Raw genomic sequence first — 26,863 nt, forward strand, 5'->3', positions numbered from 1 at the left:
ATAGCGGTTCGAACCCTACCTCAAGTATTTTGGAAATATTTTTTTCCTTTTCTCTAACTTTTTACCAACGCAAGTTGGCACAGATGGATGAGGGTCTGTGTCCCTTAACCATCTCTCCCGGGTTCGATACTCACTAGAGGATGGGAATGGAGCTTGCTTGCTTGGGAGGGTCGCCCACTTTGTGTGCCTCTGCAGTACCCGAGGGATGGGATTAGTCATTGGGCTTCCGGCCTGATGGATACCCTGGTGTAAACCAAAATTATTGAGATCTAATTACCATTTTAACTCAATCTAATAACTTCAACTTGCAGGGACCATTGATTCACCGAAGTTCCTTTCCCGAACTAGAGAGTTGAGAGTGGGGAAGGAAACACAGGGCTAGGCAGCGAATACATCCAATAGCCCCAATATCCCTTCGCCGCCGCAGCTTCCGTCACTACATCCGCCGCCGCTGCTTCCCAATTGATTGCAACATTGCTTTCAACCTCCTACTCCGTATTTTTCTTTCCTTATTTATTTGTTGCATACAACTTGTTTGGTGAAAATCCTCACTGAATAGTGCTAAAGAAAACACGTTGATAAAAAATTCCCGCTTTTCTTCATTTTTTTTCTTTTTCATCTACGTATGCTTCTTGTTTCGTATTTGTAACGTTAATGGCGTCCTCGTTGCTTTGTTTGATTGTTATATCTTGCAGAAGAGAATGGGAAGAGTAGCACTTGCCGCAATTGTGAGTTCATGGGTTATTCTTGTCACCGTACTCGTTAATCGTGTAGTTCCTGATCCCTATATGGTAATTGGAATAATTTAAGTTAATATTAAAGATGGGATGTTTTTGTTTACAATTAGAGTATTCATTCCCATGATTTATTTGATTTTATTGTTGTTGTTGTTATTATTGCAGGATGAGATATTTCATATACCACAGGCTCAACAGTACTGCAAGGGAAATTTTAGGAGTTGGGATCCCATGATAACCACTCCTCCGGGCTTGTATGTAGTTCTCTCTTGTCCTTCTGAAATGATTTGTGAAAACAAATAATAGTAGAATGAATCTTCTCATGTAAAAGGTTTCTGGGCTACAAGGTCATGTGAAAAGAGAATGACACAAGACAATAACATAGGACCCTGTAAACCCTATGGGATACAATTTAATTTTAATTACTACAAGGCCATGTTTTGATGAGGAGGTTTTGGAGGGAAATGATGGATAAATAGTGATCTAAGTGAACATTGCGTTATTAGACAACCTGTAAAATATGATAAACGAAATGAAGGTACTAGTGGTTTATCTGTAGATATTGTATATAGTTTTGTTTAATCTATATAATTGATCTCACTTATTGAGTAGCAGCTTCGTTGTTGTTGTTATTGTGAGGAATGAAATAAGAGGTTATCATGTAACTTCAATCTAACTGTATTCATCTGCACTTTGCACGAGCATTTTATATGCTCCTCTAACTTGAGAAATAAGAATTTAAGTATTCAACTCACACCTCAATCAGCAGTTGTTTGAATGTGATATGGCTGTTTCCTGGGAAAGATGAAAGTGTTGGAGTTGGTGACACAGTAAGAGAATGATCTTCAGTTGTTCTTAAGCTTGTACCATTTGGCACTCATGAAATGTATGCACTATCACTCGTGAAGTATTCAAGTGATATAGTGTCCTATTTCCCAAAAATATTTTTATATGAGAATTTTATTCATGAATAAAAATGTTAGAATGTATTGATTGGAAGATTGAGTTAAATACACATGCGCGATAAAACCAGAGCTGTAGCTGAAAATTAAAAAATTTCATGTTCCAAACCTCTAGAGACTTTGGTTACTGATAGAGACCAACTACATTAATTGACCAATATGGCTGATTCCTTCTATTGGGATAATGATTGCTTGTTTACTTAACCCTCTTGCATTGATCATGTTCTTTAGTAAGATAATGTCAAGTGCTGCCCAAAAATCAGGATTTAGAGATTGTGGGATTAATGATGCTAACAATCTAATTAGATCAATAGAATCAGCAGTACAATGTAGATTAGCATCGAATATAAAGCCTACAGTTGATAATTGTAAAACCTTTTTGCAGGTACTATCTTTCACTTGCCCAGGTTGCTTCTTTGTTCGGGTTTTATTCTATTAAAGACACATCATCTTTTTCTGATTTGTGCTCTTCTGCAATTCTTCGATCAGTTAATGGTGTCTTAGCTGTCATATGCTGCATAATATTATATGATGTAATCACTCACTTGAAACCCACCCTTGATGATAGAAAGAAAATGCTTCAGGCAGTGGTCCTATCCCTGTACCCACTTCACTGGTTCTTCACTTTTCTCTATTATACAGATGTTGCATCTCTCACTGCAGTGATGGCTATGTATCTTGCAAGTTTGAAGAGGAATTACTGGTTTAGTGCATTGGTAAGGTATATTTAAACTTTTATATTCTGAGCTATCAATACATAGTGAAAGTAGATTGCTATGTGAGTTTTGGTTTGATGTAGGAGGAATCTCTTCATCCAAGTTCTTTTTTGATATCATATGGCATTCCTTGAGCCTGTGGTCCTTGAGAGATTAGGGATTTTGAAACATCATAGATAATAACACTTTGAAGTTTCAATAACAAAGTGTGGTACTTCTTGCATTCTTGTTGAACATACTTTTTCAATGATCTTAGGAGTTTCTAATTACAATCTTCAATAAGAATAAGTAAACAAACAAACAACAACAAAGCCTTATCCCATTAGGTGTAGTCAGCTACATGGATCAAACAATGCCATTGAACTCAATCATGTATCTTTATTCTTTTGAAGTTGAAGGAACATTAACTTCAAGATATTTCCTAATCATTCCTCATTGTTTTTTTGTGCCTGAGCATGGTTCAAATGAATATTTTTATTGCTTTTCTTTATCGTTTATGCTTGTCTTTTTCTGTTTTGCTGGGATGGTTTTTTGGCTAGTGTATACAACTCTCGAAATCATATTACCACTGTTTACTTCCATTTCTGTTTTCATACAGTTTTCAATACATTCATTGGAGAAGGGTGAAACCTCTCCGGTTCACTCCATTTTCTCCATTTTTCTATTACTGTTTCATTGTTTTATTTCTTGCCTGTGATATCATTTGTTAACTATCCTTTACAGTGTCTACAAAGTTATGATTGTAACTTCTTTCATTTGAGTTGTGATAATAACATATACAATTTATTGTGATAGATTGGAGCCTTTTCAGTTGTTATTCGACAAACAAACATTATATGGGTACTTTTTGTAGCATGCACTGGGATCCTAGATTATTCTCTGAGTCATAGAAAGGGTATTGTGGGGAAGGCCAAATCAGATGTATGTATTAATAATCCTAGTTCAGAAAATTCTACAGGCAAGAGTAATGTGGGATTATATGTGAAAAAGCGAAAGTCTGTTAAATCTGTGGATACTGTTGAAAGCTCTCTGCCTAGGACACCCGTGCCTACTTTCGCTTCTTCAGGTTCATTTTGATTTCCTTGATGAAAACTAAAGCTCTAATGTTGAGTAAAAGAAAGTAAAGGGCTAATTACATATATATCACTCCCATTTCTTCATGCGATACTCTTTTTTCTTATATTGATATTATTTTGCAGGTTTGGTTAATGAAGTTCAGACAATCCTCTTAATGTTATGGCATAAGAAGTGGGAGATTTTAGTATTGTTTAGTCCCTATCTTCTGGTGTTTGTAGCCTTTATTTTATTCGTACGTTGGAATGGGGGTGTCGTTCTGGGTAATATTCTCTCGCATCATCTTTTGTGACCTTTTGTGCCGCTAAACTGTCTTTTTCTTACATATCTTAATGGAAATGCAGGTGCAAAAGAAGCTCACACCGTTACCCCTCATTTTGCTCAGATACTTTATTTTGGTTTGGTTTCTATATTGGCTCTGGCTCCAATGTATTTTTCCATTGCTCATTCTCTGGATCTATTGCATTTGTTACGGAGAATTGGACCCCTCTGTTGTTTCTTTCAGGGATTTGTGGCCCTTATTGCTGGCTTCCTATCGGTACACTTTTTCAGGTTTGATTTAGAATAACAGCACCAGTGATTTTATTGTTCATGAACTGATCATGTTCATAAACTGAAACTTATTTTGTTGATGTCTTCAATTAGTTATTGTCACATAATACATTGTGTATAGCAGTTAAATCTAGCATAAACAATTAGTAGTCTTCTGATGACTTCATTATATTCACTGTACCCAAATTTAGAAAGAAAAAAAAAATGAAACATTTAATTCTCTTTAAATTGGTCCTCAAAAACTGAAATTAAAACAATCTATTTGATGTAAAAGGTTTTACATCGAAAGGCTTTTCAAATATTGTATATTTCTATATTTGTTATTAGAAGACCAGACCCAATAAAAACTCATTTGTTGAACAAAGAAAAAGGGGTGTTCACTCTTCTATCAAGCATTAATCTATACATCATAAGATGCTGTGCTAGTGCTTTGTTTTCCTTTATTTATTGTGTGAATGTTGCATTATTTACTCATTTGGAGCTTAATCCATTTTCTCTAATACAAGAACATGAACTCTGCTTCTATTACTGTTAATGGCTTGGTAATCCCTATTAAATTTTAATTGCAGTGTGGCGCATCCATATCTTCTTGCTGATAATCGGCATTACCCTTTCTATCTCTGGAGGAAAATCATCATGGCTCACTGGTCAATTAAATATTTATTGGTTCCAATTTACTTATGTTCATGGCTTTCCATAATTCATATGCTGGGTTAGTACAAAGTCTTCACAAGCATTCTTCTTTTCCTTTTTTTCTTTTTCGTTCTCCTTTTCTCTTTTTTTCGGTTAACCCAGGTTATAACCATTACTATTTTGCAAAACAGGGAGATTTCAAAGGAAAATATGGGTATTAGCATACTTCTTGGCCACTGCTGCTGTTCTTGTACCAGCTCCATTGATAGAGTTTAGATATTACACCATACCATTCTATTTTCTGGTGCTTCACAGCAATTTTCAGGATAGTGGGAAATGGTTTCTCACAGGAATTCTTTACATTGGTATCAATATCTTTACTATGATGATGTTTCTGTTTCGGCCATTTCATTGGGATCATGAACCTGGAATTCAAAGGTTTATATGGTGAAGCAAGCGGCGTTTTTCAAATGAGTCATGTATACGTATTTCTCTTTTGGCATGTATCTTGCCTTTGATTTCAATAGAAAGGAAAACATACTGATTTTCTTTGATAGGTTTTACCAATCAGCTTTCTTTATACATCATTGTAAATACGAGTGTATTGATTTCTGTAGATCTCATATTTTGGTAGATAGGAAAACAAAATTAGATTCAGTTGAATTGGTCATATATAGGTCCATTCTATGCTCAATTTTTGGTGGCTTTGTTTTCTCGTAACTTGTTTCGTGGTGGCGCTAGGTTCAATTTCAGGCTCTTCTCCTTACTGCCAGAGTTTCCAGCAATATAATTCCTTGACTCGAAGAAGGGAAACAATTACAGCAATGAATAGTCATTGTTTCAAGGGTGTTAACACCGTATCTTTTGCCTACTGCTTTTTTAACACCGTATCTTTTGCCTACTGCTCAAAGACTAATTCGTTATGAATCTGAGTTTTATTTAAAAGTTTATTAATAAATTGCTGCATGTGAGACTCAATATATGCAATTAGCTCTCTACAATTGAATAAAAAAATGTCGATTTTTGTTTCAATACTTGTAAAATAAATAACTTTTTATATATCTCATCTTAGCAATTTAAGATAAATTATTTTGTTACCTTGCATTAGATTGTTTCAAACATTAAAATTCTCAATTTTCAACCCGAAACACCTGAGACTCCCTTTCATGTCGTATCATCCATTGCCAAATACTAAGAATGTAGATACTCCAATAAAGAGACTAATTATTTTGATGTGAAAATCCTTCTTTTTACCATTAAATAGTGAATTCTTTTGTAAAGTTTAATTTTAATGTTATAAAGATGTTACGTTTATCTAAATAAGTTATAATCCCTTTAACTCGTTACTTTTTCTATATAAGTCTTATTTTTAAAAGTGCGACTAAACGAATGGATGTCTTTGGCATTTTAATTGGAGTAGATGGCAAGAAAAGGAATAGGAACAAACATAAAATTCACAGCTATAAATGATCTCCAAGTTTATGAGGATGACAAATCCGAATCATTTAAAGATTAATGACCCCAACCAATCTAATATTCAACATTATTACAATTCGAACATGAACATGTACCAGGTTACATGATGGACAAAGATATTCCCATGGTGTAGATGCAATAAAAGAGATATAATGAAGAACACTAATGCTAAGATCTATACCTTTAAATAATTTTGGTGCATCATAGCACTGTCCTACACAACTTTCTCACTATAGTCTATAAAAGAATTGGCCGCAGACTGAAGGGTTCATAGTTGAATGATCAGCAAGAACCACGTTGAAACTATATTATGAGACTAATTATCATCAAAATGCTGAACCACCACCCTTTGTCTTTCCAAGCAACACATCCTTTGCTTCATTGATTTTGGATGCCAGGTAATGGCTGCCACCCGCATCTGGATGATTCGCAATCATCACCCTCCTATGTGCTTCTTTAACCTTATCCGTGGGAGTGTGTTCTCTGCCATAGTGATAATTGAAAATCAACAATGGAAAGAATAGCTTGAGGAGGCAACCATATAAAAATATGGAAAACAAAAAACAAAGCGTCAAGGTAGAGATAAAGCCTTCCGAGCTTTCTGATTAATTAGCCATATGCACATTCAAGAAATTATTGACATTTTATAATTAAATGTCTATACAAGGTATTCATAAATTTCTATATGGATATTCCAGAATTTAACCCACAACAACTTTTCTCGTCCTTGGAAAGGAAGGAATGTGTTCAAAAACCCAAATCACATACAAATTTAACGGCTAAACAAATCAATAGAATATAGATTGATTAGTGTAACTCTTTATATCCCAACCTTCACAGCATCAAGAACCAAAATTTCAACACTGAAAGATTTAACACATTTGATTTATTATGCATTAGGCATGCATAACTACAGGATTCCAAAGATATGATGGGAAACCTCAAATTTTAATTTTTATCCAATAAAGAAACATCAAAATTTATTGAAAACAACCTCTAGAAGGACAACTCCTCAGGCACATAGCCACATACAGTTTGTTTTTCCTCCTCTAAGTAATCGAGACACCATCTGACCATGAGCATCATAACATAATCTTTAAAAATATATATAAAAAAAAGGTAGTACCTAACACCAAGTATGAGAGCTGCTTCCCTCCTAGTCATGGCAGCGTGGAAACCACCTTCATAAAATTTACGCATCCTAGGTGGTCTCGCCTTGAACGCTTGCCAAGCCTGAATACTATATCTGCCAGCATAGGCAGCAGCAGCTACAGCAAGCCCTGCAAAAAAAGGTGTGGCCTGTTCCAAGTTTAAGTTTCAGTTCCAGAGCAAAGAAACAAATGTTGTAAATAAACCACAGAACAATTAACAACCACCGGTGCCGCCACTACCACTCCCAACCCCACTAGATTGGATGCATGAATCATTCAGAGCAACTTTGTCCTTCCAAAAACAATTTGGGGAAAAACAAAATAAAAATTCCCACAATCTCCACTCCGGAACTAACTTTCTATGCTAGAAAACCCTAAACTTCAAATTACAAATAAATTTCAGCTTGTGATTCTCAAAACATGAATTTGAAACCCTATGCTTCCAAACCAACAACACGATATCATCCATACTCCCACATGTTAACTGAATTGGAGCTTGAAATATCTAAAGTTTCAAGAATGCAATCTTGCAAAGTCATCTCATCACTATCTAACACCAAAAATAAGAAACAGTGCTTCCTCATGGAAACCTAGTTTTATTTAGAACAAGCTCGAAGATTAGGTTACAAAAATAATAAATTTGACAAATAACGAATGAGGGCATACCATAATAGTGGTTGTACCCTTCAATCAAGATGTCTAAAAAGCGTGAACTCCGTGCCAAAATTAAGTCTTCAGGAAGCCTGCGGAGAATAAAATGAAAATAAGATCTTTGTGGAACTTTTAAGTTTTAATATATTTCTAATAGCCTTCTCAGCATGATTAATTACTCACAATACAACAACAAGAACAACAACACAGCAGTTATATCTTATATCTACTCACCCAATTCAATAATTTCCTTCCATCTAACCTAAATTTTTCCCCCTATAAAAAATAAATAAAAAAATATATTTCAAAACACAGCAAGCAGATTTTCACAACACCGTACCTTCGGTTTGAAACAACTTGATTCAGCGGCATCAACTTCTCTACAATACCCCGAATTCCCTTTGCGGTCCACCTATGAACTTCCAAGGATAATAACTATTTCAACATATAGCAGGGGAAATTTTCAGAAAATCAAAATAGTAAGAGGCATTACTGTGGTGGAGACGCGGCGGCGTGGAGCTGAAATCGAGTGGCCGACGGTGGCTGATTGGAGGCTGTGATTTTCTGGGGGGTTTTTTGTGCAGATTGTGATCGAACAAGGCAGAGTTAGGGTTTTTATTGTAAATATTTTTCTTTCATGGGTTTACGATCTCTCTCTTCTTTTTTATATCTAATTTTCTATAAATCCATTCGTTTCTCTAGTTGCGTACTTGCGCAGCTTAATACGAAAATAGTAAGACACTTGATTTTTCTAGAATGTTCTTTCTTCTCATTACGAATGTTTTCTTTCGATTTTTTATATAAATTAAAAAAATTATTATTTCAAAAAAAAAATATAAGAACATTATTTATAAATACGATTTTTATTGGAGATTGCATGTAGTTAGTCCAATAAATAACTAATTATACTCGTTTGTCCAGTATTTAAGCAAATTGTAACCGATGCGTATTCTATACCTTGGCCACTTAAGCAATCTGAACATTCAATCCAATTTCTGTCTTTTTTTTTTCGATGGACATCACAGCCCTTATCCAAAAAAAAGGGATATATCGGTCCATATCCCATACTTTTGTGAGACTTTTTGGTTCTTCCATTATCTTCCCTGACCAAAATAGACGGAAGTTGCCTACGTGTCAGTTAACGTTGCTGAGTTGGAGGTTAACAGTCTGTTAAGTTCTACGTGACCATTAGAAAATGGACAGGGGTCGATTTGTCCTTCTTTAGAGACCTAAAACTACGTCGTTTTAGTGGTTCTCGCCACGTGCTATTAGGAAATGGTAAGGGGTCGTTCTGTCCCGCTGTAGAAACCAAAAACGACCTCGTTTTTAGTCTTCACTGAAACACAATGGTTTTAAAGTGATTCGACGCTACTAATCTCTCACTCTTCTCCCAACCCAAATACAAGCCCTAGGAGACTATGATTGGTAATGGAGAGCATTGTTCATCATCAAACCCACGAAGCAGAGACGATTCAAGCTGGAGCCTAAATTCTGGTGGGAGTGTTGGAGCTCCGAGGAAGAAGCAATGGGTTGTCCCAATTTGTTATTGTGGTTCTCATGCAATATTGTTCATGTCAGGGACAGTGAAGAATTCATATAGATTATTCTTTTACTGCCTAAAATTTAAGGTAGTTTTTGAGGGTTTAGCTAATTTTTTGTTTTCAATTTCTATTCCACAGATGATAACAAATGTTACACTTTTTGGTAGACTGAAAAATGGCATTGCAACTTCTTTGCATGGCTAGATGATTATGTATCTTCATGTGGTGAGGATGCTAACAAGGCTGTCTCATTTGGGGAATCAAAGTAGAAGCAGAATCAATTGGAAAGTCATAGTTATGTAGTGGATAACAAAGTTAATGAGTTCGAGGAAAGATTAATTAGTTTGGAGGATCAGTTAGATTACTGCAGACTGAAAATGGGTGAAAGTAGATGTATTAGGTATGTGTTTAATTTGTTAGCATTTCTGGGTGGGGTTGTAATTGCAAGCTTGTTTAGAACAAGTGTGTAAGAATTTGATAGCTGAATTTTGTTATTTCACTGAGTTGAGTTGTGAACAACATTTTTTATGATAAATGAAGCATGAATTATTGTGGTGAATTTGTAAAATTTGAACCATGGCCTGTGATGAATATGTTAAATTTCATCCCTATATTGATAGATAATGGCATATATGTCATGACATAAAATTAACAAATATACATGCTAGCTAAGTAGCACTAAATATCTACAGTCAAAGAAACATCCATGTTAATATATTGATAATAAAAGAACATTACAGTTGTTGAAACAACTTAACACATAATATGCCATTCAAAATATGGGCAGCAACATGGCCCTGGGTCAGATAACCAAAATATAGAGATCTCAACCAAAAGCCCTATGTCTAAAACCAGTAGTAGTAAGTATCAAAACATAGAAGTTTTTTTGAAGCAAAACATGTGTCCTAAAGGCTTGTAGCCAAGATACAAAACAGCAATGAAAGGTACTCCAAGTTCACATCTTCTTAGGTGGCCTAAGTTCTGGACGCTTGAGCTTGGGAGTGGGCACAAATTTGAAAATCCTTGAAGCAGTTCCCAAGCTTGCAGCAGCCATTGTTTCTGCTGATATTGCACCACCTCCACTTGTTGGATTTGTCGGATGAGCTATTGGGCCATGAGTAGGATTTGCCGAAGCATGGGACGTAAGTGCTGGACCTTGTCCTAGTTGAGATTTGAACCAAAGTGTCGACCTTGGTGCTGGTGGGGTGTGGGCATGAAACTTGACATGCTGGGTGTTGGGTTAGATTGATCTATTGTAGGTGGTTGACTGAATTGCACAAATTGAGTTGGTGGAGATGGAGGCCTGATAATAGGGTTATTTAACCTTAGGATTGGATTGGATTGAGTTGTGAAGGCTACATCAAATGACCCTTGTTGAATGTTGCTTGGATTTGTTGCATGTTGGACCTACAAAGAATCTGTGTTACAGTCCTAGATAATTTATGAAAGCTAAGGTAATTAGCTTTAAAGTATTAATATAAAAACTTTACCTCCTCTGATTGTGGGGCATTTTGTGACAAAAAAATCTCTTAAGGTGTACCTTCTGGACCTACACCACTTGTTTTTTTCTCTCCTCTTGGTAGTTTCTTCTTATTTTTCTTAGCTTTTTCCTAACAATGATAACAACAACACCAACAAGAGTTAAATACATATAACAAAGGCTATTCATCTAGGACAAAACTAACCAAACAATCTTATGGTTCACACTAACTCCAGCCATGTTAGTGGCCTCATTGCAGTTTCCATGTCATCCTTCCTGCTATCATATACAATAAATGAACATTACCATACATTTTTTTAGCCAACTAAACCCCCGAACAAAAAGAGATTTTAACACTAACTATGACCATACCAATTAACTGCCAAACGTTGCAGGTGCAGGTCCTTTGTGCAAGGTTAACCCCAACCTTGTGTCCTTACCTATGAACCTCAAAGAGGACTCTATCACTATCACTTGCCCAAATAGCTCTCCACTTACTTGCTTTAGGCTTGATGAATTCTCCCAACCTCTTGTGCTGAACTGGGGCTAGTTTTTCAGTATGATTTTCTAATTTCTTCTTGTGTAGGGCCATCTTCCTCATGACATAACACCTCAGATCGTCTATCATTGTTAGTATGGGTCTTCTTCTATACTCAACTATTTTCGCGTTCCACACCTCGCACATATTGTTTATGATGTTGTCTACTTTCGGTCCATGGCTAAAATAAGCTTTTGCCCACACAGCTGGATCAAACCTTTGTAGGTAATCCCATGCTCCCTTATTGATGTTTTTCATTTTCTCCATTGAGGCTTTAAATTCCTGGATAGTTGTTTGCCTAGCATATTCCCATACAAGCTGCTTTGTCTGGTGATTCTTGAAGTGTTTGATGAAGTTCTTCCAAATGTGAAGTACACAATTCCTATGATGTGCGTTAGGCATGACCTCTGGTGCACGAAATTGTGATCACACTTTTCACAACTCCTCACAATTAACCAGCAAGTGCACTGGGTCGTCCAAGTAATACCTTACGTGAGTAAGGGTCGATCCCACGGAGATTGTCGGCTTGAAGCAAGCTATGGTCATTTTGTAAATAAAACGGTAAATAAAACGGAAAATAACCTAGAGATACTTATGTAGTTCATTGATGGGAATTTCAAATAAGCGTTTGGAGATGCTTTGTTGCTTCTGAACCTCTACCTTCCTATTGTCTTCATCCAGTCATGCGTGCTCCCTTCCATGGCAAGCTGTAAGATCCTCTCAGTGAAAATGGTTCGGCTACGGTTTCTATACGGCTAATCAACTGTCGGATTTTTTGTCTCGGATGAAAAATACCAGGTACAGCTACCGCATGGCTAATCATCTGTCGGTTTCCACTTGTGTCGGAATATGATACATTTATCCTTTTGCACACTGTCACTGCGCCTAACATTCGTGAGTTTGAAGCTCGTCACAGTCATCCCTTTCCAGATCCTACTTGGAATACCACAGACAAGGTTTAGACTTTCCAGATCTCAGGAATGCTGCCAATTGTTTCTAGCCTATACCACAAAGGTTCTAATTTCATATTCAGATGTTCTGTTGTCAGGAGAGATGATGCGAATCGCGTATCAGAGACCCAAGAGAATATACTCCGGCTGTCATCCAATGACTACGTTGAACATCATGTAAACTACTTGTGGTTGTCAGGCACGCGGATCTTGGCTAAGCGAGTAATGAAGATAGTGGGTGATTGTCATGGGTCACCCCTTCATTCTGACTTAACTGAATTAAGTATGAGAGTATATCTTGGAGAAGAAGTAGGTGTGAATTGAAAGAGAAGCAATAATACTTTCATTAATTCATGAAGAATAGCAGAGCTCCTCACCTTAATCTATGAGGTGTAGAAACTCCACCGTTGGAAAATACATAAGAACAAAATGGTCTAGGCATGGCCGAATGGCCAGCCTCCAAAAAGGGTTCTAAGAACTCCAAAAGGTCAAAGACTCCGCATACAATAGTAGAAAGTGCTATTTATACTAAACTAGTAAACTAGGTTTACAGAAAATGAGTAACTAAGTGCAGATAGTGCAGAAATCCACTTCCGGGGCCCACTTAGTGTGTGTTTGGACTGAGCTTTGAAGCTTTCACGTGCATAGGCCATCCTTGGAGTTAAACGCCAGCTTGGATGCCAGTTTGGGCGTTTAACTCCAGTTCTGGTGCCAGTTCCAGCGTTTTACGCCAGAAAAGGGTCTCTGGTGGGCGTTTGGACGCCAGTTTGGGCCATCAAATCTCGGGCAAAGTATGAACTATTATACATTGCTGAAAAGCCCAAAATGTCTAATTTCTAACGAAATTGAGAGCGCACCAATTGGGCTTCTTTAGCTCCAGAAAATCCACTTCGAGTGCAGGAGGGTCAGAATCCAACAGCATCTGCAGTCCTTTCTCAGCCTCTGAATCAGATTTTTGCTCAGGTCTCTGAATTTCAGCCAGAAAATACCTGAAATCAAAGAAAAACACATAAACTCATAGTAAAGTCATAAATGTGATTTTTGCATAAAAACTAATAAAAATATACTAAAAAGTAACTAAAATATACTAAGAACTACCTAAAAATAATGCCAAAAAGCGTATAAATTATCCACTCATCAACCTCCTTCATTGCCAACTCCAGCCCCTTTTGTCAACACAGTCCAATCCAATTCATGCTCAAAAACTGGAAGTTCTAACAACGAATCTAAGTCAAAAGCTGGAAGTACATATAAATGAAAACTAAGTCAATAAATATTACTTTTTTGTTGATTTGAGATAAAGTTCCAACCATGTTGCCCAACAGCTCCTAAGTCTTCAGCCAATAGAGTTAGGAACCACTTCCAAGTGTCCTTGCACTCATTGAGTACCATTGCAAAGGCCACCACATAAAAGTAGTTGTTGGCATCTTGACCCACTGCACTTAATAGTTGTCACCATAACACCCTTTTAAAAAGCAACCGTCTAATCCAATTAAAGGCCTGCACCCCTCTTTGAACCCCCTTCTTACAGGCTTCCATGCATATGTACAACTGATTAAACAGAAGGAGAGATTCAGGCTGAGGAATAACCTCCATCAGTGCCGTTAAACCAGGGTTACTTCTATGTAACTCCAATAGGTAATCCCAAATTTTCCCATACTGAGCTCTCTCATTGCCTAATACAACCTCCCGTGCAGCTTTCAATGCCATGTTAATCATCTTTGTACTGACATGGACATTGTATTCCTCGGCCATGTATTCCATTAGGGATGTCTATGGGACGGGGCGGGGCGGGGGCTGGGGATGCCTCCCTGCTTCCCGTCCCCGCCCCCAGAATTAATCCTCATCCCCGCCTCGATCCCCGCCGTGGAGGGATAATTGTTCTCATCCCCATTCCCCGCATTTCCCATATTCTCCACGGGGCCCCATTCCCCATCCCCTTATGTTTAACATTCATATGAAAATTATAGTAAAAAATATCAAAAAATAAAAAACAAACTAGAAAATACTATTACAAACACACAAACATATCTTATCCAAGATTATAAGTCTACAAATACAACATAGTAAATTATAGTCCATAAAATAAAATCTTAAAATACAATTTCCATTCTAAAAAATCAATAAGATATAGTCTTTAACATCAAGTGAAAACTGGAGAGAGTTGGGGCTGTGGGAGAGAACAGCGTATGGTGCTGTGGGAGTTTTGGAGTTTGAATAAAGTGGAGATGGAAGAGAGTTGGGACTGGGAATAGAGAGTAGATGGCGCAGCAAACAACACAGTGAGTAGGGAAGACTGAATAATAGGGTTAGGGTTTTTTAATTGGTGAAATTACTAAAAACTCCTATGTTAGAAATAAAGTAAGGTTATTTAAGAAATTTCAAACATTCGGAGAATTATCGGGGATGGGACGGGGATCCCGCTCGGGTCCCCGCGCCTGTCTCGGGGGAATTTTGCTCCCCATCCCCATCCCCACAAAAAAAAATTCCCCATCATTGGGGCTCCATTCGGGGCGGTCCCCCCTGTTAATCATCTTTGTACTAACATGGACATTGTATTCCTCAACCATGTGTTCCATAGCCTGTTTCGGCTTCATATCAGATTGTGTTAGATGCCTCTTCACCAATTTGGATGTAACCCAGGCCCTGTCAGCTAAGTTGCTTCCAAAGTCCCTTCCACAGTTATGCTTATTAAATAGAGTTTTCACTTGATAGCACCTATTGGCACTATTCCAAGAAGTCAATATCAACCACGGACAAGATTCTCCAGCACATGCAGCCCTTACTCTTTGCTTCTCATTTTTAATGTATATAACATCCTTACCTTCATAAATAAAATAGTCTTTCAAAGCTTGTTTGAATACATCCATTGTAGGAAACATCTGTCCAACCTTAAACTCCACTTCACCATACTCTGTGTCTTCATTATATGAGTCAAATGATGTCCTCCCCTCATCATCACTGGAAATTGGACTGTTGAAGGCTTCACTTTCGTATTCATAGGACCTATCATAGTCACTATCATTTTCTAAATTATTTGGGTCAATGTTGGATCCATAATGTAGCCCACCATCTACAGGGTCACTACTTTGATCCTTACTTGGGCTTGCATCAGCTGCATGAGGCCCACTTTTATCCTTGCTCCCACCATTAGACTTTTCATCCTTCAAGATATACTTTCTCCTCACACCAAAATACTTCCTTGAGGCCAGCCTCTTAGCAGTGCTAGGAGAGATGTCCTTGTCATTACCTTTCTTCTTGTTATGGGTTACAACTTATTTTGGAGTAGACTTCTTATCTGTCTTCTTCTTAAGCACTCTCTCATCAGAATTAGTGTCAGAGTCCTCCTCATAACCAGCTGGAGGTGGTTTCCATGCCTCATCCTCGGCACTCTCATATCCGTCATCAGAACTTGATGAAAAATCACTCAAAACAACATTTTCACCTGCCAAGCCATCACCTACCACCTCTGGCATATCTACAGGATGGTCAAAATAAATGTAAAACTCCTCACTGTCCCTATTCTTGAGTTTGTTCTCCTTCATCTCATTAATCTCATGATCATTCTTAATGGGATGAAGCCCAGACTCCATGTTAGAGGCCAATATATCATACCAATACATCTCCTTATACTCAACATAACCCAACTCTTTAAATAAAACAACCAAATCGAAAAAATTCACATAATCCAAATCCATTGGTGGGAACCTCTTCACTTTACCATCCACATAACTCATATATCCCCCCACTGTATTTCACAAACTTTCTCCCGTGATGAAACACGGAAACAGCAAAATATTCAGACAACTGTAGTATAATATAATGCATACATTAAAGCAAAAACTAGCATACAAATTAAATTTGACTCCATTTCAATTTCACTTTTAAATTAGAAACCCTAATTCAATTTCTAACTCCACTGACATTATTTACTATTTCTATTCTTCTTGGACCACACAAACAATGTACATGCCAAAATAAGTCAGACTTATTGAAAACGACAACACACATTTGAAAAGGCAATGAAAGGACCACACTAACCTGGCACGTCGCAAACACCGTACAATCTCCGTCCAGGCTTCAACCAAGCACCGTCAACACCAATATGTGGAGGTCAGTCAGCAACTTTGTCAGCAACACCGTCAGCACGTCGCTCCAACTTCAAGAGGTCAACAATCACTACAAGGGGACGACTCTTGCTCTACTAGGGTTTTCTGGTAATTATCAAAGCAACACAGTGGGTTTATATGGAAACCCCAACATCACGTTCCCTTATTCAATCAAAACGAAAGTCTCAGACCACTAAAACGACGTAGTTTTAGGTCTCCAAAGGGGGACAAATCGACCCCTATCCATTTTCTAATGGCCACGTGAAACTTAACAGACTGTTAACCTCCAACTCAACAACGTTAACTGACACATAGGCAACTTCCGTCTGTTTTGGTCAGGGGAGATGACAGAAGGACCGGAAAGTCTCACAAAAGTATGGGACAGGGACTGATATGTCCCTTTTTTTGGACAAGGGCTGTGATGTCCATCGAGGAAAAGGACAGGGACCGGGTTGGGTGCTCACTCCAATTCCAAATATCTTAGAATACGATGATAAAGTCGGATTCAAAGTTTGAATATTCAAACAAGATCAACAAATTAAACTTGCCACGAACGGCACTCAAGTAACCGATCGGGAATCTCGGACTTAACCACACAACGGATAAAACACTCATCTATAAAACCGATCATACAGACTCGAAAAAGGATCAGGCTCTGCTTTAAGTTTTATATTACTTTGATCACACTTATTAAGCCTTCTATTGAGTTGAGCGTCGGAGTATCTTTTGCAAGTATTCCCGCCACGGTGTTTTGGTCAGGATCGACGTATAGCTCTCCAGCAAAGATAGTACAGTACCCGAAAATGCTATAACTCGGTGATCCTTACCGGGACGAACCATTTGGCGCCCACCGTAGGGCCAGAATTTATCTAACCCCACAATTTTCTTTTCCTAATTTTTACTCTTTTTTTTGTAGGATTCCCAATCCTCAAGCATGGCAGATAACAGGGTCCAACAACCCACGCAGGCCGAGCTCTCGACGCAGATCGCTGAACTTCAGGCCAAAGTCCATAGACTGGCCGAACTGTCTTCCAAAAATCAAAATGGAAAAAACGTCGAAGGAGATCCCAAGGGGTCGAACTCTTCAAACGCACAACATAACTCCACGGAGCCACACGAGACTATTCCACCAAAGGAGAAGCTCACACTCGACAATCTTTTCTCTGAAGGCGTAATGAGTTTCCAGATGTTGAAGAATTTTGTGCTGCCAGCTGGACTCAAACTATACGAAGGATTCGGTGACCCCCGAGTCCACATCAAAAAGTTCCAATCTATGATATTTTTCAATGGTGCCTTTGACCCTGTTCTCTGTCGATCTTTTTCAACTTATTTAGATAGTGCTGCTTTACTTTGGTTTTCTAAGGTTCCTGCAGGTTCTATCACTTGCTTTGAGGAGTTGGCGAGATCCTTTATTGACTATTTTGCAGCTTCTAGAATATATGTTCACGGGTCGGACTACCTCAGCACCATTAAACAAGGTCCTCAAGAAAGCCTAAAGGACTACATGACGAGGTTTGCCAAGGCAACCATGGAAATTCCAGACCTCGACCCCAAGGTGCATCTCCACGTACTAAAGAACGGCCTCAGGCCAGGCAAGTTCCAAGTGATGATAGTCGTAACAAAACCCAAAACACTAGAAAAGTTCCATGAAAGGGCGGCCGGTCAAATGGAGATAGAAGAGCTCCGAGAAGCTAGAAGAGTGGACAAGCAAACGCATAGGCGCGACGAAGAAAAATCCTCCAAAAGCACACGGGACAGACACTTCAAAAGGCCGTTTAAGCTTAACCCAAAGTTCGACACTTACACCAAATTCAACACAAAGAGAGAAAATATAATAAAGGAAATCCTCCATGCCAAACTAATCAAGCCGCCTACCCGAGAAGGAAATTATCAAGACCAAAGGTTCGTGGACAGAAGCAAGCATTGCTCCTTTCACCAGAAATATGAACACACCACTTACGAGTGCGTAGTGGCCAAAGACCGATTGGAGAGACTGGCCCGACAAGGTCTCCTAGACAATTATATCGAAGGACGTAAGACCAAAGAGGCCAGTTCTGGGTGAGATGAAAATCCAAAAACATCAACTTAAAAGGACAAAGAAAAATGGGTTTCTCCCAACCCCCCAAGAGGCATCATCAACTACATATCAGGAGACTATGCGGGTGGAGGTGAAACAACCTCGGCAAGAAAACAAAATTATCGGGTGATGCTAGCGATCGAAGGAACAACACACTCCAGAAAGGAAAAAGATCCAGACATCATAATAACATTCACTCAATCCGACCTCAAATCGGCAAGACCTAACCTCGATGATCTAGTGGTAATCTCCATCCAAGCTAGAGAACTGTTGGTAAGGAAGCCATTACTAGATCTAGGTAGCAGTGCCGACGTCTTATTTTATTCTACTTTCAAGAAAATGAAATTATCAGAAAAGCAATACAACCATCTTCTAGAGAACTGGTCGGTTTCTCCGGAGAAAGGGTCCCCATAATGGGACATATATGGTTAAAAATGATTTGTCAAAATAACTTGATATCTAATATCTGATATTAGATTGTTATATTCCTTATAATATTATCATCAGAAGACCTGCTCTAAATGCATTTAGAGCAGTAGTGTCTACTTTACATTTATGTGTTAAGTTTCCTGTGCAGGAAAATAGGATCGCAACAGTACATGCAGATCACCAAGAAGCTCGCTAGTGCTATAATGCTAGCCTAAAGCAAGACTCGGCAAAGAAGACACCTCGGTCACAAGTGCAAGTCACTCAAAATACTGGCGAGGTCTTGACACTATCCGAACTTGATCCAAGGGAGGATTTCAGGGAGAGACCTCGACCAATGGACAACCTCCAGCAAGTAGGAAGTTCACATACATAGGAGAAGCTCTAGAGGGGAAAGAACGATCAAAGCTAATTTTAGTACTTCGAAGCAACGCCGATCTATTCGCGTGGACACCTGCCGACATGCTTGGAATAGATCCAGAGATCATCTGCCACAAGCTAGCTATTGACAAGGCAATCTGACCTGTTGCCCAGAAGAAAAGAAACCTCAAGGAAGAGAAAAAGCAAGTAGCACTATAGGAAACCAAGAATCTCCTCAACGCGAGTTTCATCAAAGAGATCTGCTTCACCACATGGCTCTCCAATGTGGTAATGATAAAAAAAAAGGCTCAGGTTAATGGCACATGTGCGTCGACTTTACAAATTTAAATAAAGCTTGTCCTAAAGATGCTTATCCGTTACCTTGCATTGATAAATTAGTAGACAATGCTTCCAGTTTCAATAGCTTAAGTTTTATGGATGCATACTCTGGTTATAACCAGATCCTGATGCATCCAGAAGACTAAAGCAAAACGGCTTTCATTACGGAACATGGAAATTTTTGTTATAAGGTAATACCCTTTGGTCTAAAGAATGCAGGTGCAACATATCAAAGACTAATGGACAAGGTATTCCAACAACAAATAGGTCAGAATATGGAAATTTATGTTGATGATATGATAGCGAAAACACCAGCACAAGGTTCGCATTGTGACGACTTGTTGGAAGTCTTCAACCCAGTCCGAGCATACAACATGAGGCTCAATCCAGTGGAGTCCAAGGAGGAAAATTCCTCGACTTCATGCTGACTTCACAAGGAATTAAAGCAAATCCAAAGAAGTGTGATGCAATATTGAACATGGTAAGCTCGAAAACAAAAAAGGAAGTCCAGCAACTTACATGGAGGGTGGCTGCTTTGTCACGTTTCTTACCTGCAGTAGCCAACCGATCATATCACTTTTTTCAAACAATCTTTAAAAATAAGAAATTCGCATGGACCGAGGAATGTGAGAAATCTTTTGTCGAGCTAGAACAGCTCTTAACATCACCCCCAATACTCCAGAGGTCAAAAACAGGTAAACCATTACATTTATACTTATCAATATCTAACCATGCTATAAGTTTGGTTCTAGTTGTTGAAACAGGGAAAACACAAAGGCTAGTGTACTTTGTTAGCAGAGTACTACAGCCAATGGAGACGAGGTAGACGAAGATAGAACAGCTGGCACTAGCACTAGTCACCGCAGCAAGGAGACTAAGGCACTATTTTCAGAGCCATACAATAGTAGTACAAACTAACCAACCTTTGAGGCAAATATTAACTAGACCCAAGCTTGCTGGACGATTAATTAAGTGGTCTATTGAGCTCTCCGAGTTCGATATTCAATACCAATCAAGAAAAATATTGAAGTCTCAGATACTAGCTGACTTCGTCTCAAAAATGACTGTCGAGACACATTCTGTAGAGACAAGTTGGAATCTACACGTAGATGGAGCATCAAACTGAGAAGGAAGTGGAGTAGCGTACTACTAAAAGAGGGAGACAAAGTAATAGTTGAGCAATCATTACAATTCTGTTTTACTGCAAGCAACAACCAGGCAGAGTCTGAGGCTCTACTGGCAGGATTAAAACTCGCCCTGCAACTTCGAATACCTCGGATCACGACCTACTGCGACTCTTTACTAGTAGTACAACAAATCAAAGGTGAATTCCAGGTAAGAGATCCTTTGTTAGAGAAGTACTGGCTCATAACAAAGGATCTCATCAAAATTTGATAAATTTGAAATTATTCATGTAAATCGAGAACAGAATACTAGAGCAGATGTATTATCTAAATTAGCTACTACTAGACCAACAACACACACATCGGCACTATCACAATTAACACTTAACAAGCCGAGCTTTGAACTAACTTATATATTGAGCATCACACAAATAAAAGACTGGAGGACACCTTTTTTCGAATATATCAATGCAAACACCATACCAGAGGAAGAACCAAATCCAAATCTCTTTCGAAGAAAGGCAAGTTTTTACACAGTAATAGGAAACACCTTATACAAACGAGGATACTCACAACCACTCCTGAAATGCATTAAAAAAGATGATGCCAACGTAATAATGGATGAAACAAATGAAGGGGTATGCGGAAACCATATCAGAGGCCGAGCTCTAGCTGCTAAGATCTTATGAACAAGCTACTATTGGCCGACATAAAAAGAGACTGCATTGCTAAAGTCAAGAAATATGACAATTGTCAAAATCACACCACAATCTCAACAATCACAGCCGAGAACTTATACACTCTAGAGGTAAGCTGGCCTTTCGACAGGTGGGGACTAGACATCCTCGGACCCTTCCCAAAAGTGATAGGGCAGGTAAAATTCCTTTAAGTATCCATTGATTACTTCTCAAAATGAATAGAAGCACAACCATCGGCACGAATAACAGCTGAAAAAGATATTTCTTATGGAAAAACATCATATGTAGGTATGGCATACCAAGAGAAATAATCCCTGATAATGGAAGACAATTTACCGATCATAACCTTGTCTTGTTTCTGCAAAATTTTAATATTATACATCATTTTAGCTCGGTCGAGCATCCACAAACAAATAGACAGGTCGAATCAGCTAACCGAGTTGTTTTACAGGCTTTAAGGAAAAAGCTCGACGATGCCAAAGGTGAATGGGCCGAGCTCATTCCAGAAATCCTATGGAGCTACAACACAATAATTCAATCAGCTATAGGGTAAACCCCCCTTCAAACTGGTATATGGAGCAGAGGCGCTCATAACGGTAGAGGTCGGCACACCCACCCTAAGGACCGAGCTATATGACCAATACCAAAATTCCAGCATGAGAATTACCGACTTAGACCTAGTAGAGGAGGAACGAGACATGGAAACAATAAGAAAACGAGCAACAAAACAGCTCAGAAAGAAGAGACATGATAAGAAAGTCGTCCCCAGAGCATTTGAAGAAGGAGAACTCGTCCTTCGAAAAACAGAAGAAGCAAGAAGACCACAAGCCCATGGAAAGCTGTCAGCAAAGTGGGAGGGGCCACTCCGAGTTGCACAAGTCCTCGGACTGGGGGCTTACAAATTAGAAACACTTAAAAGAGACCCAATTCCAGGGACATGGAATGTGCTTTCCTTAAGGAAGTACCAATCATGACATGTAATATAAGCAACAAATGAAGGTATTCTTTTTCCCACTTCGAAGGTTTTTTCCCAGAAAATTGGGTTTTACTCGAAGAGGGTTTTAATGAGGCCAGATGCCATAATTTATTGTACAAAAGCCGTTACCATTTCTATCAATCCAATCTCTACTTTATCATAATTTTGATATCAAACAACCACAAATGTAGCATAATGCAATATATTTTACATTTCAAAAGCAAACAGTCGAATACTACCTCTCAAAATAATCTGAGCTTCATACTCGGAAATATTCAAAAGATCATACAACAAATAAATAGTCAAGCAAATGTGTATCCAAAACAAAAGGTCATACACGAATAAACAAAACAAGGAAAAGTCATGAAAGCAAAGTAATCTATTCCTCTTTACTGCCAATACTCGAGCCTTTGCTCTCCTTGTCTACCATTCCTTCGTCATATATAAGTTCGTTGTTCACAACGACCTTTGTCGCATCAACCTTTGAAACATCAGATTTAGGGAATAATACCCTGATTTGAGAAACAGCCCGATCAAAGCCTTGCGCAAAGGCCTCATAGACCTTAGTCTCCTACTCTTTTATCTTGGACTCCAGCTACTCATTCTCGGCTTTTACAGTCTTTGTTTGCTTGGCAGAGGAAAGCTGCAGACGCCTCTCTTCGGCAAGCTCCGATTTTTTTGTCTCAGGGAAGAAAAAACCTCAACAATCGTTTTCTCTTTCTCCTGCACAGCGGAAGACAGCTCGGTTATGTCCAGAGTTTCCTTCTGCTCCTTCTCAAGAGCAAGCTCTTGAGCCCTCCCAATAGTTACAATACGAGCACCAATTACCTAAAGAAAGAGCGTCATCAAAAGGAGTACCAGAAGCAAAACCAAAATCTTAAAAACAATTGCACAAACCTGAAGAAATTGGCTCGTTCCAGCACAGTCAACCTCATTTATCATCTTCATATCATCAGGAAACCGACAGAGCTCATTAGCCAAAGTCGTGAATGGGAAGAGCTTCCCCCACAACGACCTAGCATGCTTGTTCTCAACATAGCCATGCAACCTCTTTTGGGACTCGTAGGCAAATTCGACCATCTCAAGGTTTGCGAAAGCATCATCTTTACCCTCAAAACCCTCACCAATTTTTTCTTTCACTTGGCCCCTTTTTTGTTTCGGTTTTGGCTCAGGCTCCACTATGGCAGCCCCTACTCCCTTCTTCGCATTTTTCATCTAACCCTCCTTCTCATTCATTTTTCGTTGGCTGAAGAAAGACTTCAACCCAGCAATAGTGATGGTGGGGGTTTTCTTGGCTACAAAAAAGATACAAAACATAATTAGACCAATACCAAGCTAAGCAATAAAACAGAACAACCCGGATTACCTATATAATCTAATACAACCTGTCTATCAGTGTCGCATTTCAACAATTCAGCAATCGATAGTAATCCCTTCGAGCCCAATGTTTCAAAAAGAAATTCCATAACAATGTCATCATCGGGAAGCTTATCATCTACATCTAACACCTGGTAGGGCTCGAGACACCAGGACAAAAGGAACCTCTTTACAATATGCTCATTTAGAAAAAAGGAAATTCCTCGGGAACGCTCCTAACCTTAACAGACATGGTTTTGAAATCTTTGAAAGAAGATTTATACAAGCCAAAAATCGCACGACGAGGGTGACTACTTAAGTTAACCCACAACCTGCGTCCGACCCCTTTAGCTTGAAAAAGAGAGAAGAAAAGCCTAAGAAAAGGAAGTTGCTCTAACAATTCCATTAACACCTGAAAAGCCCTAATGAATACCCACGAATTTGGATGAAGCTGGGTGAGGCCGCAGTTTAACCAGTACAAGACACCACACTCAAATTCAGTAAAAGGAAGCCTAACACCTAACTCAGTAAACAACCAGCTATACATATAGAAGAACGACCAGTCACACAAGCAGTCACAAACACGATCACCCTCCCCATAAGGTAATATTTCTATATTAATACCACTACCCTCCCTAACCCAGATACCCAAGCCAAGAAGTTTAACAAACTCATCATCATTGAACTGAGAAGCATAACGCCTAACTCTTGCGTCAACCACAACCTTTTCTTTTCCCGTCAAACAGAAGAAATGGAGAAAAACAAAGTAGGAAGTAACAGAAGGAATTAGAAGTTAACACTCACCTTTTTTAGTCATTCTGTGATAAGACACATAAAATCCTCAAAAAAGCGAAAATGTTCAGGAGAAAAACCAAGAGTTACAAACATAGTTAATACAAGACATGGGTAAACCGTTACAAACGAAAGGTTTTAATCTCAACCGTTAGAAAAACATCATTCACTCTCATTACAATCAAACGGTCAGGAGTACCTAGAAATTCGCAACACGTTTTCAAATCAATCAGTCAATAAGGCGCGAAGGACAAGAAATGAATTAAATGCAAGAACCTTTTCAAATTTCGTACAGAACCAAGCCAGCTTGGGGCTAGAGAATACCAACATGAAAGTCGAGGGCCGAGGTATACAAGACATTCATGAAAAGCTCACCTTCTTTCTGTCCAAACCAAGGCAAGTTTGGGGGCTATGATGCGTACCCTATACCTCGGCCACCTAAGCAATCCCAAATATCTCGGAATACGATGATAAGATCGGACTCAAAGTTTGAATATTCAAACAAGATCAGCAAATTAAACTTGCTACGAATGGCACTCAAGTAACCGACCGAGAATCTCGGACTTAACCACACAACGTGTAAAACATTCATCTATAAAACCGAGCATACAACCTCGAAAAGGATCAGGTTCTGCTTTGAGTTTTATATTATTTTTATCACACTTATTAAGTCTTCTATTGACTTGAGCATTGGAGTATCTTTTCTAGGTATTCTCGCCGCGGTGTTTTAGTTAGGACTGATGTATAGCTCTCCAGCAGAGACAGTACATTACTCGAAAATGCTATAACTCAGCGATCCTTACCAGGACGAACCAGTAACGATGTAATTTGCGGACTTATTAGGCTTGTCCTTTTTTTTAAAAATAATACGAATATACTTATTTAAAATTTTTAATTTAAATTTTTTAATTTAAAAATATTACTAGTATTCTTATTTTTAAATTTAAATTTAACAGTTTTAAATAGTTAATTTTTTTTAAAATCAAATAAATATTGATATGACCATTACAACTCAACTAAAAAGCCATAAATCGGCTCCTTACGTTATATCTCGGCTCTATGTGTTATAACTCTTTTAAACGTTATAACTCAGATTCGTATACCACAAACAATTATCATAACGTTCTAATACACCATCATTATCTATCAATAAAAATGAATGCTGAAAGTATAACTGCTAATACCCGATCTCATATAAAAAGGTAAGATGTTTTATCTTGGATATACACGAATACACATTGAACTGACTTAAGCATCGGAATGCATTTGCAGGTACTCTCTCCTCTTTTTGTTCTTCCTATACCTAGGCATATTCTCTGGACGAAAAGCTCGGAGTGAAGACAAGAAGTTCAGAGTTAATCATCAAAGAGATGAATTGTACCAAGCTCATCCACACAAGAATAATTGGCGCTCACCATGGGGTCTAAGAAATAAAGCCCTTCCTTCCTTCTTTCCTAGGCCTCAAAATTTTCCCATCCACCTATGGCTGATCAAGAGCCTCCCAGACCCTCTGAACTACTTTGGATGGTGACTGAGTTTTAGCAAGCTAATCAGTGCATAGCGAAGAGAGTTAAAAAATGGCAAACCAAATAGCCGAGTTGACCCATACTCGGATTGAAAATAATGATGATCATAATGAATGAGCCGAAGATAAGGAATACCAATTTGATCCAACACATGGCTTTGAAACCCAGCGACGTGAAGAAGGTCGGCGAGCCGATGAGGAGAATCAACTAGACAATGCTATTGGCCCATTCACCACGGATGTCGTGAACTTTCAAATGCCCAAGAGGTTTACTCTGCCTACCAGCTTAACCCCTTATGATGGGTTGGGTGATCCAAGAAAGCACGTCAAGAAATTCTGATCTGTAATGATAGTAAACGGTGCTTCTGACCCTGTTTTGTGTTGTTGTTTTCCTACTTATTTAAAAGGTCCTGCACTTGATTGGTTTTGTTCTTTGCCTGCAGATTCTATTTCTTGTTTTCAAGACTTAGAAAAACTTTTCGAGTATTAGTTTGCTGCCTCTTCTATATATTTACATGATTCTGATTAGTTAAACACAATCAAGCAAGGACAGAATAAAAGCCTGAAAGATTATATTACTCATTTTACAAAGATAGCAATTACTATACCAGACCTTCACC

General features: G+C 38.4%; 3 protein-coding genes across 5 annotated transcripts; 2 read left to right on the forward strand and 1 right to left on the reverse strand.

The window, feature by feature from the left end:
• Nucleotides 1-299: 299 nt before the first annotated feature.
• LOC107474865 (dol-P-Glc:Glc(2)Man(9)GlcNAc(2)-PP-Dol alpha-1,2-glucosyltransferase) lies at nt 300-5,344 on the forward strand. The gene is made up of 9 exons (XM_016094508.3): nt 300-495; nt 696-791; nt 903-991; nt 2,085-2,415; nt 3,211-3,481; nt 3,615-3,752; nt 3,834-4,041; nt 4,611-4,753; nt 4,866-5,344. The coding sequence occupies exons 2-9, from the start codon at nt 702-704 to the stop codon at nt 5,123-5,125; spliced, it is 1,530 nt and encodes a 509-aa protein (XP_015949994.1). The 5' UTR covers nt 300-495; nt 696-701; the 3' UTR covers nt 5,126-5,344.
• Nucleotides 5,345-6,152: 808 nt separating this feature from the next.
• LOC107474866 (mitochondrial import inner membrane translocase subunit TIM14-3) lies at nt 6,153-8,656 on the reverse strand. Of its 3 annotated transcripts, none has more exons than XM_016094511.3 (5): nt 8,446-8,655; nt 8,293-8,364; nt 7,968-8,044; nt 7,277-7,449; nt 6,153-6,633 (listed from the first exon to the last, which is right to left on the reverse strand). In XM_016094511.3, the coding sequence occupies exons 3-5, from the start codon at nt 7,968-7,970 to the stop codon at nt 6,477-6,479; spliced, it is 333 nt and encodes a 110-aa protein (XP_015949997.1). In that variant the 5' UTR covers nt 7,971-8,044; nt 8,293-8,364; nt 8,446-8,655; the 3' UTR covers nt 6,153-6,476. The 3 variants fall into 3 exon arrangements, with proteins under 3 accessions (XP_015949997.1, XP_015949995.1, XP_015949998.1); XM_016094509.3 differs by having other exon boundaries at nt 8,293-8,371; XM_016094512.3 differs by lacking the exon at nt 8,293-8,364 and having other exon boundaries at nt 8,446-8,656.
• Nucleotides 8,657-17,504: 8,848 nt separating this feature from the next.
• On the forward strand, nt 17,505-18,632 carry LOC107474912 (uncharacterized). The gene has a single exon (XM_016094557.1). It carries the CDS (start codon nt 17,505-17,507, stop codon nt 18,630-18,632), a length of 1,128 nt encoding a protein of 375 aa, XP_015950043.1.
• Nucleotides 18,633-26,863: the final 8,231 nt, after the last annotated feature.

This window comes from Arachis duranensis, chromosome 2, assembly GCF_000817695.3.
Source record: "Arachis duranensis cultivar V14167 chromosome 2, aradu.V14167.gnm2.J7QH, whole genome shotgun sequence".
In the NCBI taxonomy this organism is placed as follows: domain Eukaryota; kingdom Viridiplantae; phylum Streptophyta; class Magnoliopsida; order Fabales; family Fabaceae; genus Arachis; species Arachis duranensis.